Source organism: Triturus cristatus, chromosome 8 (genome assembly GCF_964204655.1).
Source record: "Triturus cristatus chromosome 8, aTriCri1.1, whole genome shotgun sequence".
In the NCBI taxonomy this organism is placed as follows: Eukaryota; Metazoa; Chordata; class Amphibia; order Caudata; family Salamandridae; genus Triturus; species Triturus cristatus.
In genome coordinates, this window is record NC_140591.1 from 919,335,862 (window position 1) to 919,356,879 (window position 21,018).

A 21,018-nucleotide genomic window follows, 5' to 3' on the forward strand; every position below is an offset into this window, starting at 1 on the left:
TATGTGTTCACAGGCAGGCATACACCGGTTCAGGCAGGCATGATTGTGTATCACCACGTTAGTGATGATGTCATCACACCTGTCACGAATTCAAGAAGTCATCGTCAAAAAATGGCTTGCGTTCGATTCCCCGAGTCTGTTGCACCCTGCCATTGCCTGAGCCTCCCATTGGCTAATTGTAGGTGGGGGCTAGCTCATGACGGATTTCAGGCAAGGAAGCTCCGAGAGCTCATTTGGAACTTGGGAGTGAGGTCGCGAGGAAGAATAAACTAAATTAAGTGTGCATTTTCAAATTGCTTCGTGACCAGAGTGGTATAGATGGCAGCCCTACATTGCTGCTATCCGCAATGTGCTCAATACGGCTGTGGCCGAGCACAACTTTTGTGCGCCATGGAGTCACCTGTTTGTGCGCTGCCCCCCAGCATGCTAATTGTTCAGCGCGTGAGTCCAGCAGGCGCCACAGCCATACACACCGGCATTGGCAGCATTACGGTCGGGGACAATGCTTGTGCTGTAGCAGTCAGGGTCACAGCAAGCTCAGCATTGGATGCCGATGCCGTTGTCACCCCTGGACCTACTAATTGCAGGAGGCACTAGCAGTGACCTAACCTGCTGTGCTGGAGCAGCCGCCTGTTCCGTAATGCACTGATTAATATGTGCAAAAAAGCATTTTATTTTGGTGTGCATTTCTTTTTTTTGCACTCGTGTCGGTTTAGATAAAGAATTAAAATACATGTCACCTTGCCCTTCTTTAGGAATGACAAAATAGCAGGGACATGTACAGGCTAGAGACAGGGCTGAGAGCACTAGTAAAGATGAGAGAGAGCAAGAGCAAAGAGGGGAAAGAAACAAGGAGAAGAGAGGGATAAAACACAGCAGAGTAGAAGAAAAGGAGGAGAGCAAATCAGATACAGAGAGAAAGAGAAGGCAGACATGGTGCGCAGCAGACAGTGATAGAAGGGAGAAGATAGATTGAAAGGATGTAGAGGACAGGACATGACAGAGAAAAAAAGAGCAGAGAAAGGATAAAACGGAGATACAGCTAATCACTGCTAGAAGAGTGAAAGTAAAGAGCCAAGATCGAGGGGAGAGAAAGCAGAATATGGATAAAAAGGAAGATGAAAACGGGCATGGGTAGAATGCATAAGGAATAGAGGGCAAATCAGAAATACAGGGAAGTAGGTAACACACCAGGTGTGACAAAGACGATAGAAAATGATTAGAGAGGTGAGAGGATAGACTCTTAGAGAAAAGACCTATGGGACAAACATCAGAGCAAGGTTAGAAGATAGACTGAGGCAGTGCTAGTGTTGAAGGTGGGGCACACCAGAGATAGAAGTGGGCTATGGCCTCCTTGGAAACATTTTCTGCACCGGCACATCTGCTTTTGCAAATTAAGCACTGGTTAAAAGGAGGTCTTTGTGTCCAGACCTAACCACTCGTGCTTGTGGCGCGCAGCTCAAACTGGCCATTGTCATTCTGTTTGTGATAATCAGCCACAGACAGCATGACAATGGGCGGGAGGGGCTGCGAGGAGGAGTGCGAGGCGCCCGATCAGGGAGTTGAGGCCTCTGGCAGGGAACAGCTCTGCTCCCTGCAGGGCCCGTAATTACGGACAAAAGGCGTCCGTAAAAGCATAGATGGCCGCAAGGGGGGCAAGGAGGAGCACTCCAGGGGGGGGGCAAGCGCCCCTCCTTGCCCCCCCTGCGGACGCCCATGGTTGTGTCGTGTGTGTGGCGCGGTCTGCTGCGTGAACGCGTCGCGTGCCTCCCTCTGACTCTGAGCCAATACAGACGCTGCTCTAGCATTGATCACAAAATGCACATGATGTAAATAGGCCAGTAAGTCACTGCTTTTGTCAGAGAGATCCTTTTGTTACTTGCAGTTTGTAAGTTAAAATCCTAACATAGAACATTGAGCTATTAACTGTCATCTAAGAGCTGCATGCAAACTGCAAGGTAAAAATTAAAGTGCTATGTTTTTACCCCCATTCTTTGTTTGATAATCCTAATGTTTCAAAAATGATTTGTTATATTTTTATTTTCAGCACCTGGTAAAGCCTGACAAGCATCACCTAATTATTGGGCCATTTTTGGGCGAAGAACAAGAGGACCCAACCTCCTTTGCTGCTCTTACACCCCGGCTACAACCCAGCAGACAGCAGTGTTAAAGGTAAGGAAACTGATGCTATATTTTTTTTTACATTGGAGTTAGGGCTATGTATGTGGTCACTCTACGTGGTGGTTGGGGTGGGTGCACATTTTGAACATTGTACCCTCAGTGGATGGAATTTACTAATAGCCTTAGCCCTGTGCTTTGGACAATAATGGTTGTTAAAGGCACTATCTATCCCTTGCCTTGCTAAAGGCCCTCAAGCAGTTTCTGTTTCAGTGCCTTCAGCAACCAGTATGGCACACAGAGGCAGCAGGCAGTACGGCTGTATTTTTAGCAGTCGTGTTGTGCAAAGGGGAGCTGTTGGAGATCTATTGCGATAATGCACAAGATATATGTATTTATACTAAAATTTGATATAATTGCACCAAACCTTATACGATGCACTTTGATTATTGACAGGTTTCTTTAATATTGGTAAGGCCAGCATCAACATGAATACAGTAGAACAGCTACTTGCAAGGTCATTCTTTGGACGCACACGTGAAGTGAAACTAAATATAAAGCAATTAGGACCTGATCGGCCTGACCTGAAACTACAACAAATTACCCAGGACAGAGGAAAGACTTACAAACGTACATTCTCAAACACCTGGTACACAAAAGTTGATTGGCTTACAGGGTGCGCATCAAAACATTATCTGTTCTGCTTCCCCTGTATGCTGTTTGGTGGTGACATGCCTTGGACAAAACAAGGAGTGACAGACTTGAAGCATTTGTCTGACAAAATCAAGAAGCATGCACACTCAAGAATCCATATGGAAAACCTGACGAGACTGGGAATGTTGGGAGACACACTGATTGAACACCACATAAATGACGCATACCGGAAAACAGTACAGTAACACAATGAAGCAGTTGATAGGAATAGACCTATACTATCAAAATAATTTTATTCGTTTCTGTGGTGCTTTTGAACTGGCATTGCAAAGCCATAATGAATCGGAAAGTTCCTCAAATCCTGGAATATTCAGAGGCCTTGCGGATTTAATAGCAAGCATAGACCATGACATGGAAGCACATTTAGCAAGTGCTCCAGTCTTTAAGGGCACCTCTAAAACAATAAAAAGTGAACTCCTTGAGTGTATGCTAGAAATATTGAGAAGCCATATTGTCCAAGAGGTGCAAAACACAGACTTTGTGGCTATTCAGGCTGATGACACCACTGATGTGGCCACAAAGACACAGTCCGTATTAGACTTTCGGTACCTTGACAACGACAGTAAAGTTGTAGAGAGGTTCTATGGTTACACACATTTTAGAGACTCTAGTGCAGAAACCATTACTTCAGCTATACTGTGTGAACTGAACCTCATTTTTCCAGAGCTGCCTAAAAAAAAAAAAACTTATCGCACAAAGCTATGATGGTGCGTCCGGAATGCGTGGAAGCCTTGGTGGAGTACAGAAAAGAATTGGAGATGTGTACCCTAATGCTCATTATGTGCATTGTTAAGCCCACCAACTTAATCTTATTATGCAGCAGGCAGTATCAAAGATCTCCGAGACATGAATTTTCTTTCAGGATGTAGGAGGCATGGCAGCATTCTTCTCACGTTCCCCCAAAAGAATGGAAGCACTTCAGGAGATTGTGGACAAAAGGCTTCCAAGGGGACCCTCAACTTGTTGGAACTTTAACATACGTACAGTCAATCTAATATATAAACAAAGGGAGGACCTTCAGAAATGTTTTGACGCTATAGAAGCCAATGAAGACTTTGATTACAAGAGTCAGAATGAAGCCCGTGGCTTTGCTAGAACACTACAAGACAGTGAGTTTCAGTTCTTTCTGTTTTTATTTCATGACATAATGTTTTTTGTGGACATATTATACAACCAGTTACAAGCACGAGCCATAGATACTGTCTCTGTGCAAAGGGATACCAGTATGTATGTCACCAACATGAGCAAAGGGAGAGATGGGGTTGACTATTTAGACAGCACACTGCCAGAGGATTCTACTTTTTCAAACTGCAGGAAAAACATCAGCAGTCTGGTCCAAATTACAAAGGATATATGTGACATTATAATTGTGCATGCAAAAGAACGTTTTTCTTTCACACAACATTTGGTGAGTGCCGCATTATTGCAAAGTGAACAATTAGCAAAGTATGATCAATCCTTCCCTTAGCAAGCTCTGAACGAGGCTGTGGAAGCTTATCCTACACTCAACAAAGAGGACCTGAAAACTGGGTTCACTGTACTGTACGGAATGAGTGTATACCGGAAGGCCACTGGTCCCATTTCTTTGCTGGCTTTAATTAAGAAACTCAATATGGAAAAGTCACTTACAGAGACAGTGGCTTTACTAAATGTTGTCATTACCACTCCTATGACAACAGCAGAGTCGGAGCAGAGTCGGAACAATGTTTCTCCACCTTAAAAAGAATTAAGACATTCCTGAGGAACACAATGAAGCAGGAAAGACTGAATACTTTATCAATGCTCTCTATAGAGAGTGACCTAGTTAAAAGAATCCCAGAGTTTAACGTTCAAGTTATTGAAAAGTTTGCTGCCCTTAAAGACAGACGTGCTGATTTTATCTACAAAAAGTGAACAATATGTTGAATGCTGCTAGTTTCTGACCCGTTTGGTTGCTTGTTAAATAAAAAACACTGTAAGGTACTCGGAAATTTATTGGATCTCGAAGTCTGTTATGAAGCTCTGTGGTTATACTGAATAAGCAGCTACCTATGTTATATGACATCTCTTTATTAATGTAATAACTGCACTTTCACAATTGCTTTATTAACCTTCCTGCTTTCTCAAATTTGCTTGAATATACACCATTTGTCCACTCTTTTTTCAAAATTTTCTCGGGGGGGATAACCCCCCCAGGACTCCCATTAGGTTGATCAGGCTCGCTCGCTACGCTCGCTCGCTACGGTGCAGTATGGCAATCAGTCAGTCAAGAATAGCTTTATTCGGTTAAAAATTTTAAAACCATCAAAGCATACGACGAATTTCATGTTGCAAATAGTTACTGTTACAATAATCTGAAAGGTCCATTAATACAACACCAAAAAAACACAATTAACAATATTTCATAAATAGTAAATAAAACAATATAATTTGGCACATAATCACAATAAAAAGTATGTCATCCAAATGATTCTACAATTTTTACATATCCCATAAAATAAAAACTAATTCATTAATCCACGTTCTCCATCTATCAAAAAACAAAAAATATGGGAGGTTACCAAGAGAACTACACCCTATTTCTACACCTGATGGCCCCTGTGATGTAGCTGGCTACCCCGAAACATACCAGCGGTGACCCTAGCATTTGCAGATAAACCAATGCGGGCCTCACTTGCTCAAAATTATGGTTCTTAAAAATAGGAAAGATACATTTCTTACGCTGCAAAATATAAAATTTACAAAAGAAAACCAAGTGCAGCGTATTTTGTTCTGAGGTGTTATCACAAGGACAGGGTCCCAGGGTTCCCTCTTTGAAAAAACCCTTAGGGTAAGCTAACAGCCAGGGAAGCATGCCATGCTTGAACCTTATTAACAAGAATAGATGAAATGGTTTGCTTATATAGGTCAGGTATGGCTGAATCTCTCTACCTGTACTTAGCGTGACAAATCTCCTGACTGCCGGCTTTCCCAGTTCCCGTCCTTCCCTCAGCGACAATGCTCTACTCAAGAACTGAGTCTTGAAGGCTTTTATTTCTATTTTACTCAACGCACTTGGTTTATCAAATAATTCGAGGCAGCCGAGTGACTCCAAATTAGTTTTAATATATCGGAACCATGGGATACACATGGCTTTATCAAGGGACAAACAGTCTTGGATAATGAGTTGATTTAGGTTTGGAGGATGCTGTGCCCAAACTCTCAACCATCCTAATAAAGGAGCCACAGAAATTTGATCAATATGGTAACCTGCCCCCAAGTCTTCATGAATATTAAAAATAGGAGCAGATGTGGGGAGTGACAGCAATTTCCGGAAAAAGGCATTTTCTACTGATTGGATCTCTGTCGAGGCCTTATAACCCCATACCTCACTACCATATAGGGCCATAGGAACACACTTGGCACTATATATCTTCATAAGAGCGGGCAGGGGTTTACAGCCCAAACGTTTTGCAAAGCCCAACAGTGCTCCTGTTGCCCTAGCTAAAATATCCTTTTTCTGGGCGCATTGCATAACCCAGGTTCTCCTGTCATCGAAGACAATCCCCAAATATGGGAAGGTCTGCACTTTTGTGAGCTCCTGCCCTTTGCAGTAGAATTTAGCCTTTTTTGCCCCCCCCCACAACCAATTGACATGGAATGTGATTTTTTTAAAATTTATTAATAAGTCTAAAGAGACCATAAAATCATTGAATCCGTTTAAAAGGGCTTGTAGACCTCTCGCGGTTCTTGCCAACAGAACCGTGTCGTCCGCATACAATAATACGGGGATCAATTTTAAGCCGGCTCTGGGGATATCCTTACTGGTCGAAGTTAAAACCTCACCCAGATTATTAATGTAAAGCGAGAAAAGCAGGGGAGCAAGGATGCACCCCTGTCTTACCCCTCGCTTCACCTGCCAAGCTTCTGACAGACTCCCGTCATCACTGTAGCGGACGACTGCGGTGGTATCCTCATGAATAAGCGCCAGGAAGGATATCAACACCGGGTCAAGCCCCAATACCACTAGGGAAGCCCATAGTTTTTAACGATTTACAAGGTCGAAAGCAGTGGACAAATCCATGAATGCTAAATGTAAGTCCCCCTGCTTAGCGACCGTGTACTTCCCAATGATAAGATGTAAGTTGAGGCATTGACCAACAGTGCCCTTTCCTTGTCTAAAACCATATTGTAAACCAGAAATTATGGATTTATCCTCCAACCAATTGGTTAATCTAGCGAGAACTACTTTACCCATTATTTTCATGGCAGAATCCAAGAGAGAAATAGGCCGATAACATGCCGGATCTTCTCTTGAGCCTTTTTTAAATAATGGTACAATGACAGCTTTACCCCATGAGCTAGGAGGACCCGCCTTGGATACTGCATTAAAAACAGAAGTTAAAAGCTTCGCCCAATACCTTGAATCTGCCCTGTAAAGGTCCGCGGGAACACCATCCGGACCTGGTGCTTTACCTTTTGCCATTGACTCAATGGCCTCCTGGACTTCGTCTTCCTTAAAATGAATTTTCGAAGCCTGATTAATATCCCCATAATTTACTGGATTAAGTTGAGGAATTTCAGAATAGAGACCACTAAAATGAGCCACCCATTTATCTGGAGGGATAAGACAGTCTCTATTTGTGTTCTCCAGCTCGTTAAAAAGTGGACTATTAATCACTTTCCAGAATTGGGTGCTATTTTTTTTAGAACACTTGCTTCTGACAATTCATCCCATGCCATATTCTTTAACTGAATTTTCCTTGCCTTTATTACTTTTTTGTAAGACCTTCTTGCCTCCTCAATCTTACTTGCATCTTTCCCACTTTCTTTTAATGCCGACAAGAGTGCAGAATGCACACTAGAGCACGCATGATCAAACCAGTTTTTAAATTTGTTAGGCCTTGGTCTCCCGTGGAGGGTTAAATTGCCCACTACCTGTTTTGTTATTCTCTCGAAAGCACCAAGGATTTTCACTGGTTGTGACTGTTGACAAACAAATACTTAAATCCATGATATTACTATTGTACAAATTCTTAAGGAAATCAGCCGGAGTGATGACATCCCATCTCAAACGTCTACCCTGATTTATAGAAACTATGTTTAAATTAGCTATCGTAGGCAGAGGGTTTACCCTCGTCACTGCCTTAATATTAATTTCCGTAGTGAGAGGATTGTGATCACTGAAGGCATTTTGGGTGACACAAAAAGAACCTATAAGGTCCTTCAAAAGACAAGAAACAAAAATATAATCAATCGTGCTATAATGGCCCTGTCCAGTGAACGTAGGGACAGGAGATAAGGAATCTTGTACAGGAGCAAATAAATGAAGGGCAGATGCAATACTCTCTAGGTACATCCCACCCTTGGAATGTTCAAAGTGAGTTACCTCCTGAGGGCAGTAATCATAATTAATATTTTCAAAACAATTGAGATGACATACATGAATATTAAAATCGCCAAAAACTAAAAGAGAATAAGGTGTAACATTACTTGCATCAAACTCGTCCCAGAATGTAAACAGTGCTTTTAGGTGCTCCAATTCATCAGACCTAGTAAATGAGTTATAGAAATTCACCACTAATAATGATGGGAAATTGGCGCCTTCAAGTTTAACCGCCAATATATTTGGAGAACTAGTCGCTAATAGTTCTATACTATACAGTAACTTGAGGCTAAATAATAACGAAAGACCCCCCCCGAGATCTCCCCATAGAGGACGGCACAGAATTTTTATTAAAGGACTGATACCCATCCAAATAATAAAGATCTTTAGCCTCCCAAGTCTCTTGAAGGGCAATTATATGGTGGGTAGTAAGAAAAGCCTTCCAGTTTGTATCGCCCCTTTTAGTTCGCAGGCCAGCAATATTCCATGACAAAGTCATAATTTTATTTGTTGTTGGGATTACCCCCCCCCCCCCGCCCCCTCTCTTGTGGCACAAAATTCACCGGATTCGATGAACGTAGTTGAAAGTCACCAGCCTCACTATTTACAGGAACAGTGACAGGAACAGTGACAATCACGTTACCAGTTATACCAGGAGGAACTATTTCACTCTCGTCCACCTGGGCCACCTCGGAGGTAATATGACTAGTTCCTTCACCATAAACTGCCTTTAGGGGTAAAATTCTATCACCAGAGCCATTAAGTATGGCAATCATTTTACGCCTCACCACTTTCAAATGTCAACAGCCGCCCCTGATTGTTGATATACTGTGTTTATAGTTTACAAAGTACCATATTGTACAACATTAAAGTACCATATTTTATAATAACAATAACGGTGTTCACGCTCCTCTCCTCTGTGTCAACACAGCTATATGTTTCTCCAATACGCCAATAAATGTGCCACTCTTATCCAGTTTCACTATTAAAAAAATACGCAAAATTAAATACATAAATAAATACAGTTATATTACGTTTGATAATTGTCTGCAAGCCTTTGGAGACCTTTGAGGGAGTTGACATTGCATCTTGCAGTAAGGATCATGCCAGCAGTGTTACTCTATTAAATACAAAATGATTGATGGGGATGTTTGTTGTTTTATTGGCTGCTCTCTATATATCAGAATGTATGTTGGCTGGGATTTTCCACACTAGATAACTATTTATATTTAATGGGGTAATTGCCACAAGTGCCTGACTCAGAAACTGGCTCACAAACTTCGTAGGTTTAAAGTTGGAAATGTAATCACATAGGCTCTCGTCTACACTTTGAGTACATGTCTACCTTTCATAGAATTCACAAAATTCCAAGATTACACTTGGGAAATACAGCTGTAAGTTCTCCGAAGGATTAACATACATATCAATTTTCCTAACTATACAGAAGCTCACAGGTATGTATTGCCATGTGGAACTAGAATGCTAAAGTGCACTTACACTGTGTAAAGTTTCATATGATTTTGCCAATGTTGAAAACACTCCCAAACAGGGGTTTATCCCTGCCTTTGACTGGAGTAAACCTCAAGATGGAAATCGTGTGCAGAAATTGTGACTACTTACGAACTTGCAAGTTTATGAGTGTTCACTAACTTTTGTATGTGGGCCCTTCTTGGATTGCCTACAAACTTGCCCTGTGAGGAGATGTGCTGTCATCAAAAAATCTACAGTTCTGATGTATTTCTGTGTGATAAAATACAATTTACATTCAAAACCTGTTAATCACTAATATTTTTTTCCAGTGTTTATTTATATAAAGAGATTTTACAGGTACGTAAAGACTTCTCATCAAGGATGGGATTATAAACGTATATTTCAGCCACCAGGTTTCACCTATGCGTGCAAAGAGCTTTATGAATCGGACCAGTCGTCTTTAGATGGCGTAGAAGTCTCCTTTTGCATTCAACTTTAACGTGGACTACTTTCATGTTGCATCCCCTCCGACTTTTACACTGTTTAATTAATAAGTCCTACTGGCATTATTTTCCATGTTTTACACTCTGGAGAAAACACAGCACGCACCATATATTTGTGAAACTTATCAAATCAATGTGTTACTGACCTGTTTCTTTACTTGCTGGAATAGCTGGAAAGATAAAAAAGAATACATCACATGAAAATTAATTAAAACGAAATATTTTAAGATAATCTCAATATAACATATTGTTTTAGGATAGGGTTATATTGCAATCATACTAAGGCCTGGGCAGTCCCAAATAAACGTTGCCCACATTCCTGAATCATGCTGTTTCATGAAACATCATTTGGTTAGTTTCATTTGTTTAATTTTTACAGAAATGTTTGGTAACTTCAGAATTTGAAAGCTTATAGAACCAGTAACATTGGTGACAACTAGAAGGAGCGGGGAGATTAGGTGATTTGCCCAGGAGCAAATTTTGTTAAATCGACACTCAGACTGAAGCCTGGTTTCTCTTGTTGCAAATTCGGAAGCTTTGGCGCTAACTTCACATCCTCTCAATTGTTTTCACTGGGCAAGGTGGCCTCACATCAAGGCTTATGCGAACAAGCACCCCCTCCACCAAGACCCGAAGACATTGGGAACGAGTTACCTGCACCTGGCCCCAAGCCAGGCCACTTCTCTTACTCAGCACCCTCCCCAGAGCACCATAATTTCAGGGTGACGGCTTGGCAGGGGAGGGGTCAAGACAAGCACATTGCTGCTGCTCCAGGAGGGCTGAGGTAAAGTGGCCTAATGGCTACAAGCTCACCTGGCCACCACAGCGAAGCCCCTGAGTACCCGCACCCTCTGCCTCTGAACATGACCTGAATGTGATTGCACTGGCGGGTTGGGGTCTGGGAAAAGACACTGCTTTTGCCTGCCCCACGGGGTACTGAGGTAGGAATGGCCCAACAGCAGGGACATCTTGAAGATTTTCAGGGACCTGGGATAAATGTACTTTGGGGGCCCCTTCAGATCAGCTTTGAATTTATGAGCCAATTTTAGCTCTCTCATGCCTTCTTTAGCCAGGTTACTGACAGTGCACAGACACACTCTCAAAATGCTAAATGTTTTTACATCCAATAGTCATGGACGTGTTTTCAATACTGTAACACAGCAGCAGCTCACTAACATTACTAACACCTCCCATTTCTCATATGTGTGGTTCTGTTTTGATCTAAAAGAAACTTTTTCTGTAGATGTTACTTGAAACATAAACACACCATTTCCCTGCAAAATGTCTGTAAAAGACTCTCAAATATCACCCACATTAAAAATAAAATTAAAGGAAAGTGGTATTTAAAAAATCTATTTAAGAATCATTCAAGGTCATTACGTCAATCTCTGCAAAACAGAGCTGACTCTTTCAAGTGTGGGGGGGGCTGAAAGGCTGGAGCCCTGGGCCAGAGCCCACTTTGCCCATGCCTTAAAACGTCTCTGCGCCAACAGCCAGAGTAACACCTGACCCACGGCGAGGCTGATTCTCAAACTCACTCCCTTCCCTGCCCACCATAGCATAGACTCACATCTGCTCAACGCCAGGACTCCCTCCCGGGTGATTGTGCACTCTACAAATCCACAGAACATAACAACATAGCCGCAGTGGGATAGCAGAGGCAGTGATAAAAATCAGCTAAAATATCACCCTTAGGCACCAGCCCATTGCCCAATACTCGAGTGCCAGCCTTCCCAATCCGAACCTTATGTTGGATGATCACAATATAACATGAGACATATTTGAAATGAACGTTCTCATCCATGTCCTGCTCTTTACATCGCACTGTAAAGGAGTATTTGTCAATGTCCTGTGTATGGACAGGACAGGCCAATCCAAATAACGAAGTGCAGGCATTGGATGTCTCTTGATGTAAAGGTGCCAAAAATTGTTTAGTGCGAACGAATCCGACAACCAAGACAATATGGTTGATGGGGACAAACGTTTGTAGCTTTATGGCCCTTATGTTGAAAATACTAAGACATGTGTCTCAAAAACAAATTTGTGTCAGCTGTATTTGAATGTGATCAGAGGTAAAGGCCATATCATGAAATCAATTGAGTTGCCGGTCAGTGATATCAAGGGGGTTGGTTTATTTGTCAGTAGTAATATGCACAGTGGTAGTGGTAGTAGTGGTAATTGAATAAATGTATTTTTTCACAACATGAAAATACCGCCAACAGCTTCAACCGCAGGCAGATTCAAATACCACTGACACGATGTGCTAACTTGATACAACCTTGCACCAACTAAAACAGACACCTCTGAAACAAAACTGGTTACATAGTACATTCTGATGACTGCTAATATGATACATTCAACAGAAATTGAAAAGACTAATGGGAAGCATTCACCATTTGAGTGTTCCACAATAAAATAAAACGGGAAACAACCTTTACAACGCAGTCATTACATCGCACTACCTTTACATAGCAGTCATTACATCGCAACATCCTTCACATCGCATGTCATTACAACACAGCCATTACATCGCATGTCACTACAACGCATGTAATTACAACGCATGTCACTACAACGCAGACATTACATTGCAAGTCATTACAATGCATACCATTACAACGCATAGTACCCTTACACTATCCAACACTTACCCTACTGTTGCACTCACTGGAGTTAGAATAGTAATGTTTACCCCTACACTATCCAACACTTACCCTATTGTTGCACTCACTGGAGTTAGAATAGTAATTTTTACGCCTACACTATCCAACACTTACCCTACTGTTGCACTCACTGGAGTTAGAATAGTAATTATTACCCCTATACTATCCAATACTTACCTTAAATGCGATGTAATGGTATGCATTTTAATGGTATGCGTTGTAAAGGTATAATGTGATGTAATGGAATGCATTGTAAAGGTAGTTTCTGAAAATGCGATGTAATGGCATGCGATGTAAAAGAATGCGTTGTAAAGGATTTTGCGATGTAAAAATTGCGTTGTAAAGGCATGCATTGTAAATGTATGCGTTGTAACATCATACATTCAAATAAAACCATTCCAAACAAGTAGAATCTGTTGTTTCACAAAAATGTATTTACCTACGAACCCCCATAATCTAGCCAACACAATAAAGAAACACAAAACATGGATACTAGCAGTAGTAATAAAACTTTATTTCGGCCAAAAGGCCATTAAAGTACAATGTGAAAAAAGGCACGTATTCATAGCAGTGATAGAGCACGATGGTCCTCTTTAATTTGTACGGCTGCATTATAATCACGAGTAGTTCGCACCTGCATATATTCCTTAGTTGTCTTAACATTTGGTTATTAGAGTGTGTAATGTAATAACGTGTAAAGTGAAGTTATAGAGATATTTCTGACTACGTGGAGTGATTGACATTGTAATTGTGATCTATTTGATGAAGCTTCAATGTTTTGATCTCATAAGTAACTAATGAAAAATTAGTTGTTGCTACGTAATTCATTGATTTAAACGTGTTCATGTATACATTTGATTAATAAAGTTTCATATTGATTCTTATGTTAGCTGAATTTGTAGGCCTCATGTGTATTTTCCCTGGCTCTCCAGACTCATTGTTCGTAATGTTCATGTGTATGCAGAATCTTTTCATTCTCACGTTTCTGCTGCAGGTGGAGAAATTCATGTTTGTTAGTTAGAATAACGCTTTGTTTTATGAGCTAGGTTTAGGGATGCGAGGATACATTTGAACAAGCGATGCTGATAATGTGGGTGGTGTTCTTTCTCACTGGAGAAGGCCTGGGAATCAAGGTAATCGAGCCAGCGCTGGGAGCATCGCAACTGCCTGGAAAGTTACCTACGAGGAGGTGTCTACCTGGATGGGACAAGCACGTGATGTGGCGATGGGTGTGTCCTATGATTTTGGTGTTGGGATTAGGGACAGAGTTCGGGAAGTCTTCTCAGGAGATCTGCAGAGAGAAAGGAGCATCTTAGAACGAGCTCTGTAGCTTTCTACTACTTGACCCATTCAACGTGAGTGCACTTTATAGGAAGTCATCTCGCGCAGACAACATATCCCTAAACTTGCCTGGGAAATGCTAAGTAGGGATGTCACATTAGTGGTAGTATAGGGACAGACTAATGCTTTTTACTTACGAACCTCCAATGAAGAAGACTCTCGATGTAGGCACAGTTATATTCTGCGTCTTGATTTTGGAAGTGGTCATTCTTTGTATACTTCATAGACTCAACTTTGCCCATAGGTTTGCTTTGTATTAGTTCCAATGTATTTCTACACCCTCATTTTGAGGTGTTTGTATGTCCAATTTTTCTTGGCTTTGTAATAAACTAACTAAACCTAGCACTGGGAGTGGGTGATTCTTCGGAGTCATAGTCCATTGAAATCGTGATATATGACTGGTGCACAATATTTCCCCCCTCTACACTTTTAAGCAGGAACCAACAATCCATCGACCAGGGGTTCCAGAGTAAGTTTAGAACGTGGAACCCAAACCCATCAGCAGCAATTGTATAATCGAGCAGCAAACACAGTAGCTCAGTACAACAGATTGTACGTATAAAGCGCATTAATAGAGAGGGCAATTAACAGTAAGGTAAAGTGCATAATGATGTACCATCAAGAAACAGTAAAATGCACACACAAAAATGATTCAGTAAAGTGAATATGGGTAAAACACAAGAGTACATTTTTTTAAAGCATTTTTTGCAAGAAATCAGAGTACCAGATGGCATAAGTCTAGAATGTATAAACCAGGCCACAAGTAAATATCTACCAAAAACTATGGTCCGAGAGAAATCGGTAGTAAAAAGGGCAAGCAAGAATCTGTCAAGGCCCTGGTTAAAGCAAAAGGGTGAATCCAATTAAGCCTAGGGCCAATGCATTGAGGACAGAAAACAGAAAATGGTCAATATCATCGGATTTCTACCCACATAGGTTACACTCAGTCTTAAGGAGAGAACCTGGAGACCATTTGCTAGTGAAAGCCTGTAAAGGTAAAATGGCAAAAGGAAATTTAGTCCCTCATTTGCAAGATTTTGGAGTAGGACAGCGCAGCAAGACACCTTGATGTGCTGCCGTACACCAAAGTGAAAAGGCAGGTTTGCACTGTATCTATGCAATTTGGTGCATTCCTGCCCTTTCTCCCTGCAATGGTGCCATTTCGGCAGCTTAGCACCAATGTAGGCACCCTTGCACCATAGTGCAAGGGTGCCTCTGTTGCATGCAATATTGTTTTTGTGCAGGAAGGGGCACCTTCTTGCACAAAAACAATCCTAAGATACGTTTTCCTATGTGTGTAGCAGAATTCAGTTCTAAAGTATTTTTCTCCTCATTACGCCTCACCTCAGAGGTGTAAGGATTTGATGCTTCCCCAGGTGTACATGATTTTGTAAATCTGTAGCAGAATCAAAATCCATCAGTGTTGTTGGAGAAAACCCACTCCAACGCCCATGGAACGCTCCCTGGTGCACAGTAAGGTGACATTGCCTTACTCAAGATTAATGAGCTACTCAAAGCCAGCGCAGGGTGGCTTTGCGTGGCTTCATATATCGGATGCAGAGCCCTGAGTCATGGATGTACAACTTTTTGTGGTGCAAATGTAACTCAGAGCTCTCATAAATAGGCCCCTTAGTATATAATCTTTTTACAAGGGGCAGGTAGATCTCATCATGGTAAGCCTCAAATTTAGGGAGTGGTTTATAGATCCTTTATTTGGGAAGATGAGGAACACAGGTTAGTTGATTTATGCCATTGGGCCACCAGGAAGTCCAAGTATGCTTTTTACATATAGCCCTAGAGTTGGAATTAATGCACTTGGAGAAAGTATAGAAGGACTGCTACCCTAATTTACTGAACCAGTCTTTCAAGTGAGTAAGCCACTTGAATTTATTACCAGAGTCTCAGTTCTTAATTTCTAAAACATCCCTTCTATATATGTCTAATTCACAGTTGTTCCATAATTTGATCCAATAAAGAAGAGGTCTTAGAAGGCACAGATGTTCAATCAGGGGCAACTCCTTTGTTATGGCTGAGGAGCGTCGCCCCACTAGGTGGCAGCAGATGTAAACATATGAAAAATAAAATGATCATTAACCAGTTTTATTATCATTTTATTTTTCTTCTTACCTTCTGCAGGCTGCTAGCGAGTAGTGTCATCGGGTGGGGCAAGGCCATGCAAAGCATGACAGCAGTGGGGAGGAGGGGTGATGGGCACTACTAAGTGCGCATAACGGTTTGGCCGTCCGTCTTAGGTGGACCAAACTGTCATGCGCACTTAGCATTTCTCCACCTGGCTGTGTTGTACCGCCGGGTGGAGAAAAGCCAGAGGCTCTCAGGCATTGTCTGAGTGGCAAACCAGGCCGCTCAAGCCAATCCCAGTACTGCTCTCATGCTGGGAATAACATTCCTAGCATGACAGCAGCGTTTGGATTGGCAACTGGAACTCTGCGCAGTGGGCCCCTGTTGAGGATCGGGAGAGGAGCAAGACGGAGCGGACATAGCGTCAGGTAAGTAAAATGTTATATTTTTATGTTTATGCCTGTGCTTATGTTTTTTATCTCCTGCCCTATCTCTTCGGATCCCGAGGAGCCACCACTGCACCACTGTGTTCAATACCTTTGTGGTCAGTTTCTAGAGTTATAAGTATAGTAGGGGCAGACTGAGGCAATTTGAGCAAGGACTTAAGAAACTTAAGCTCCTTTGTCTTTAGCAAATTAAGGTTAGTGTTCCACATAAATCGGCACCATAGTGTACAGCAGTCTGGAATTTAGCTCTATAAATCTTCAGTGCTGGCGAGATGGACCACAACTGAGAGCCATTGTACAGTTTTAAAATACCAACTGAGGCATGCAGAATAATTAAGCTGCTCTTGAGGATGTGGGCCGACCATCAAAGAGAATGTCGAGTCTCCAATTAATATGCAGAGAGAATCTTGATTTCATTAAAGACAACGGAGGCTAACATTATGCAAAGGCTTTTATTGACGCTTTCAACTGCAGCCCCTTTAAAGAACGTTTAACACATCATAACAATAGGAATGTTCGTTCATAAGAGAATACAAGTATCTGGTGCAAGCTGTCATCTTCCTCTTTTAGCTGCTAACAAAAGAAGACGACGATCCAACCTGGAAACCTGAGTATCATCCTACAAGGTAGATGATGATCCAACTTGGGAACTTGGGTATCATTCTACACAGTGTTTTCCAGAAGGAAAAAAAGAAAGCGGGAGAGAGTCACAAGTAAAAGGACATTTTAAACATTTTGTTAAGACAATCTATACAGCTTACCCAAGATAAACCAAATAAATAAACGTATACCACTCCTCAAGGGAGAGGAAGGTGGGATAATGTTAGCCTCCGTTGTCTTTAATGAAATCAAGATTCTCTTTGCATATTAATTGGAGAATCGACATTTCTTTACAAGAATGGTGGCTACCATTATGCATGTTCAAAGCCCCTCAAGGCTACTTTACTAACAGGCTGTATTGGTTTTAGGTAGAATTTAACAAATGTGGTTGCGTTTGACCAGTCGGCTGTTTTGAGAATCTCTGGTAAGGAACCACCTGACCAAAAGACCTTACTAGACATTGCTCCTATAGAAGAATGAGCACCAAACCTTGAAAGGTCCACACCTGCTTCACTCATAACCACACATATCCACCTGGCAAGACTTGTTGATGAAGCTGGTTCATGAGGTTTCACATAAGATAAAAGAAGCTGGTCAACCCTATGTGCTCTGAACCCTGAAATCTTACTTTCATTTTCTTTCATGCATCTTACCACACATAATTTTTCACAATCATGAAAGAAAGGGTAGAAGGCGGAATCAGACATTGTCTTGGTTCTTTTCCAGACATCAAAGTGTACACCTTCACAAGAATAGAATCTGTTGGCTATTTCTAATGCTATGATGTCGGATACTCTTTCAAAGGATATCAAACAAAGTAGAGTAGCACGTTTCATAGAAATTTGTTTAAGGGAGAGATAGGTGTTTGGCCAAGAACTAAAAAGTTTCAAAATCAAGTTGACATCCCACATGGATTCGTAACGAGTCATAGGTGGTCTCTTAAGTCTCACACCTTTCATAACTCTTTTGATCAAAGCATTACTCCTGTTCGCTCAATTATTAACTAAGGCAAGACCAGAGGAGATAGTCGATCTATAACAGTTGATAGTTTTATGAGAAGGTCCAGGATCAAAAAGACTTACTAAAATGTTTACTATGAACTGAACAGGGGTTTCCATGAGATCCACATCCCTTTCCAGGCAGCAACTGCAACACTTACTCCACACCCATTTATATCTTTTTCTTGTCACTGGGGCCCTAGATTCGTCCAAAAGGCTTTTAGCTTTTGATGAAAGAATTTTGATCTCCTGAAATCTTCCAAACAAGAAGGTTCAGTTTCCCCTCTTGTACCAAAGAGTGTTCCTCTCTGTCTGGGCCTTGTAGGAGGCCCAAGGACACTGGGACAAGGCGTGGGATATCTATGGCTAGTTCCATCACCCCGGGAAACATCCTTTGTTCTTGCCCCGTGATTGAAGAAAGGCATCTACAGCCGTTGCTTTTAGATCTGGTCTCCAACTGAAGTATGTTGGAATTTGAAAGGTTAGTCTGTTCGCAAATAAATCTATCTGGAATGGACCTCATGATTCTTGTATCCGTGAGAAAAAATCCGGATGCAACTTCCAATCGCTGGAATCCCTCAGATATCTGGAGTTCCAATCTCCCCTTGTGTTCTGAAGCCCTGGAATGAAATCTGCCCGTAACACTATTTTGTGATCCCAGCAGAAATACCAAATTTGCTTCGTTAGACTCAAGAGCATGTGTGATTTGGTACCCCCCAGTCGATTTACATATGAAACAGCCAAAAAACTGTCTAGCCGAATCAGAGTGTTGGAGTTCTGTAAGATCGCCTTGAAGCTCATAAGGGCGTTCAGGCCTGCTAGCATTTCCAAACAGTTTATGTGGAGTGTGTGTGCCATCTAAGGACCATCTTCCCCCTGTTTCTTGATTGTCTAACCGGGCTCCCCAACCTCGGTTGCTCGTGTCTGAATCTAGGATGAAGTCTGGTACATTTCCAAATATGGCCTTGCCATTCCATGCGTCTAGATTTTTTAGCCATCAGTTTAGGTCTTCCCGAGCCTCTTGAGTAAGGGTAATAGAATCTCCATATCACAGGCCCTTCCTTAAGCTTAAGGCTTTTAGTCTCTGTACACCTCTGTAATGGCGGGGTCCTATGAAAATGTGCCGCATGCCCTGCTCCTGGCTCGTCTTCAAAAGCTTAGATTACAGGCTCTACATGGAAGTGGCTGAAATCCTTCCTGGAGGGTAGAACTCAGCAAGTCTGGATCCCCCCTTTGCGTCTAACACTAATAATCTGATGACCAGGGTTCCACAGTGGTCAGTTTTGAGCCCCCTGCTGTTCAACATCTATATGTCACCCCTCATCTGGGTGGCAATAGGCTTGGGCGCTAAAGTCATCGCATACGCTGATGACACTCAGCTTTTTTTCAACTGGAAAAAACATGAGACATCCTCTTCTCATGTTAAAATCATCTGTCTTACAGCAGTGTTTGATTGGCTTACCACATCCCAGCATAAATGCACCACGGATAAAAACGAGATTTTATTCTTCAGTAACTTTTCTCCTCAGTTCTGGCACACTTTCTGGCCAGAAGAGTCTCACAGTCTTACCCCATGGGGCCAACCCGTCAAGAACCTAGGGATCTGGTTTGATGGAAAGTTAAGTTTCAGTACTCAGATTAATAAACTGACTGGAATGTGCTTAGGCATATTGAAATCACAAAAAAAGTTCCTGACTTTACTCCCTTTACCTGCAATGGAAACGGTCACTTGAGCGCTCATCACCTCTCTTATTGACTATGCCAATGCACTGTATGCCAGTCTGCCCGGTTTTCTACTAGATAAATTGTAGGTTGTCAAAAACGCCATAGCCAGAAATCTTCTCAACCTCCCTAAGTGGATCAGAGTTAGGCAGCACCTACGGAACCTGCACTGGCTACCTGTGAAAGTTCCGGTTAAATTGAAATCCCTGGTAATGGCACATGCCGCTCTTTATGAGCGTGGTCCGGTGTACTTAAGGAAACGCTTTCAGTTCTATAGCCCCATCAGGCAACACACTTTCTACAATGCTGAGGGCGTGCACCCCCGATTTCACCTTAAAAGGACAGATGGCAGCTCCCTGGCCTATATGGCGGCGGCCTGGAACACACTCCCGTTTGACTTACGCAGTCTTCAGGATCACAGAAATTTTAGCAAGAGACTTAAAACTTTCTTTCAAATTAAGCCTTCTCCCCTTCCTGTGCTGGTTTTTTCTCCCTCTTGCTATTTCCATTTGGGCTCATGCCAGGACACTCTTTGAGTGTCTGTGCGTGTTATAAAACTACATAACATACTAGGAGACACACTGCCCTAGGTGTACGTGCTATGAGCACTGCATCATCCACATACAAGAGGGCGGGAGTGGGTTACCCCTAATTACTGGGAGGACCTGAGTTGTGTCCAAGAGTATTAGATAGAGATCACTTATATACAAAATGAATAAAAAAGGAGCTAACACACATCCCTGCCTGACGCCACGCTGAATTTATATTTCTCCTGTGATTTCTTCCTATTGACTAATGCGGACTCTAGCCTTCGTTTCGTCATGTAAATGGGCCAAAAGAAAGACCAAAACAGTGTCAAACCCGTAAGAAATAAGAATGTGCCATAATTTCCCCCTGTTTAGACAGTCGAATGCTTAAGCCAGATCCATGAATGCTAGGTAAAGCAGAGATCTTTTAGCCACTGTTATTTAGATAGCACCAGGTTGCGATTACGGCATTGCTAGATGGCCCCTAGTTTAC

The 21,018-nt window shown here is 42.0% G+C and overlaps 1 protein-coding gene across 1 annotated transcript in view; it reads right to left on the reverse strand.

Moving 5' to 3' along the window:
- LOC146805263 (zona pellucida-like domain-containing protein 1) overlaps positions 1-21,018 on the reverse strand; it is a 516,659-nt gene that overhangs the window by 37,968 nt on the left and 457,673 nt on the right. Inside the window, exon 10 of the mRNA XM_085622433.1 lies at positions 10,296-10,319. Coding sequence (XP_085478559.1) covers positions 10,296-10,319 — 24 coding nt within the window. The remainder of the gene's footprint in view (positions 1-10,295; positions 10,320-21,018) is intronic.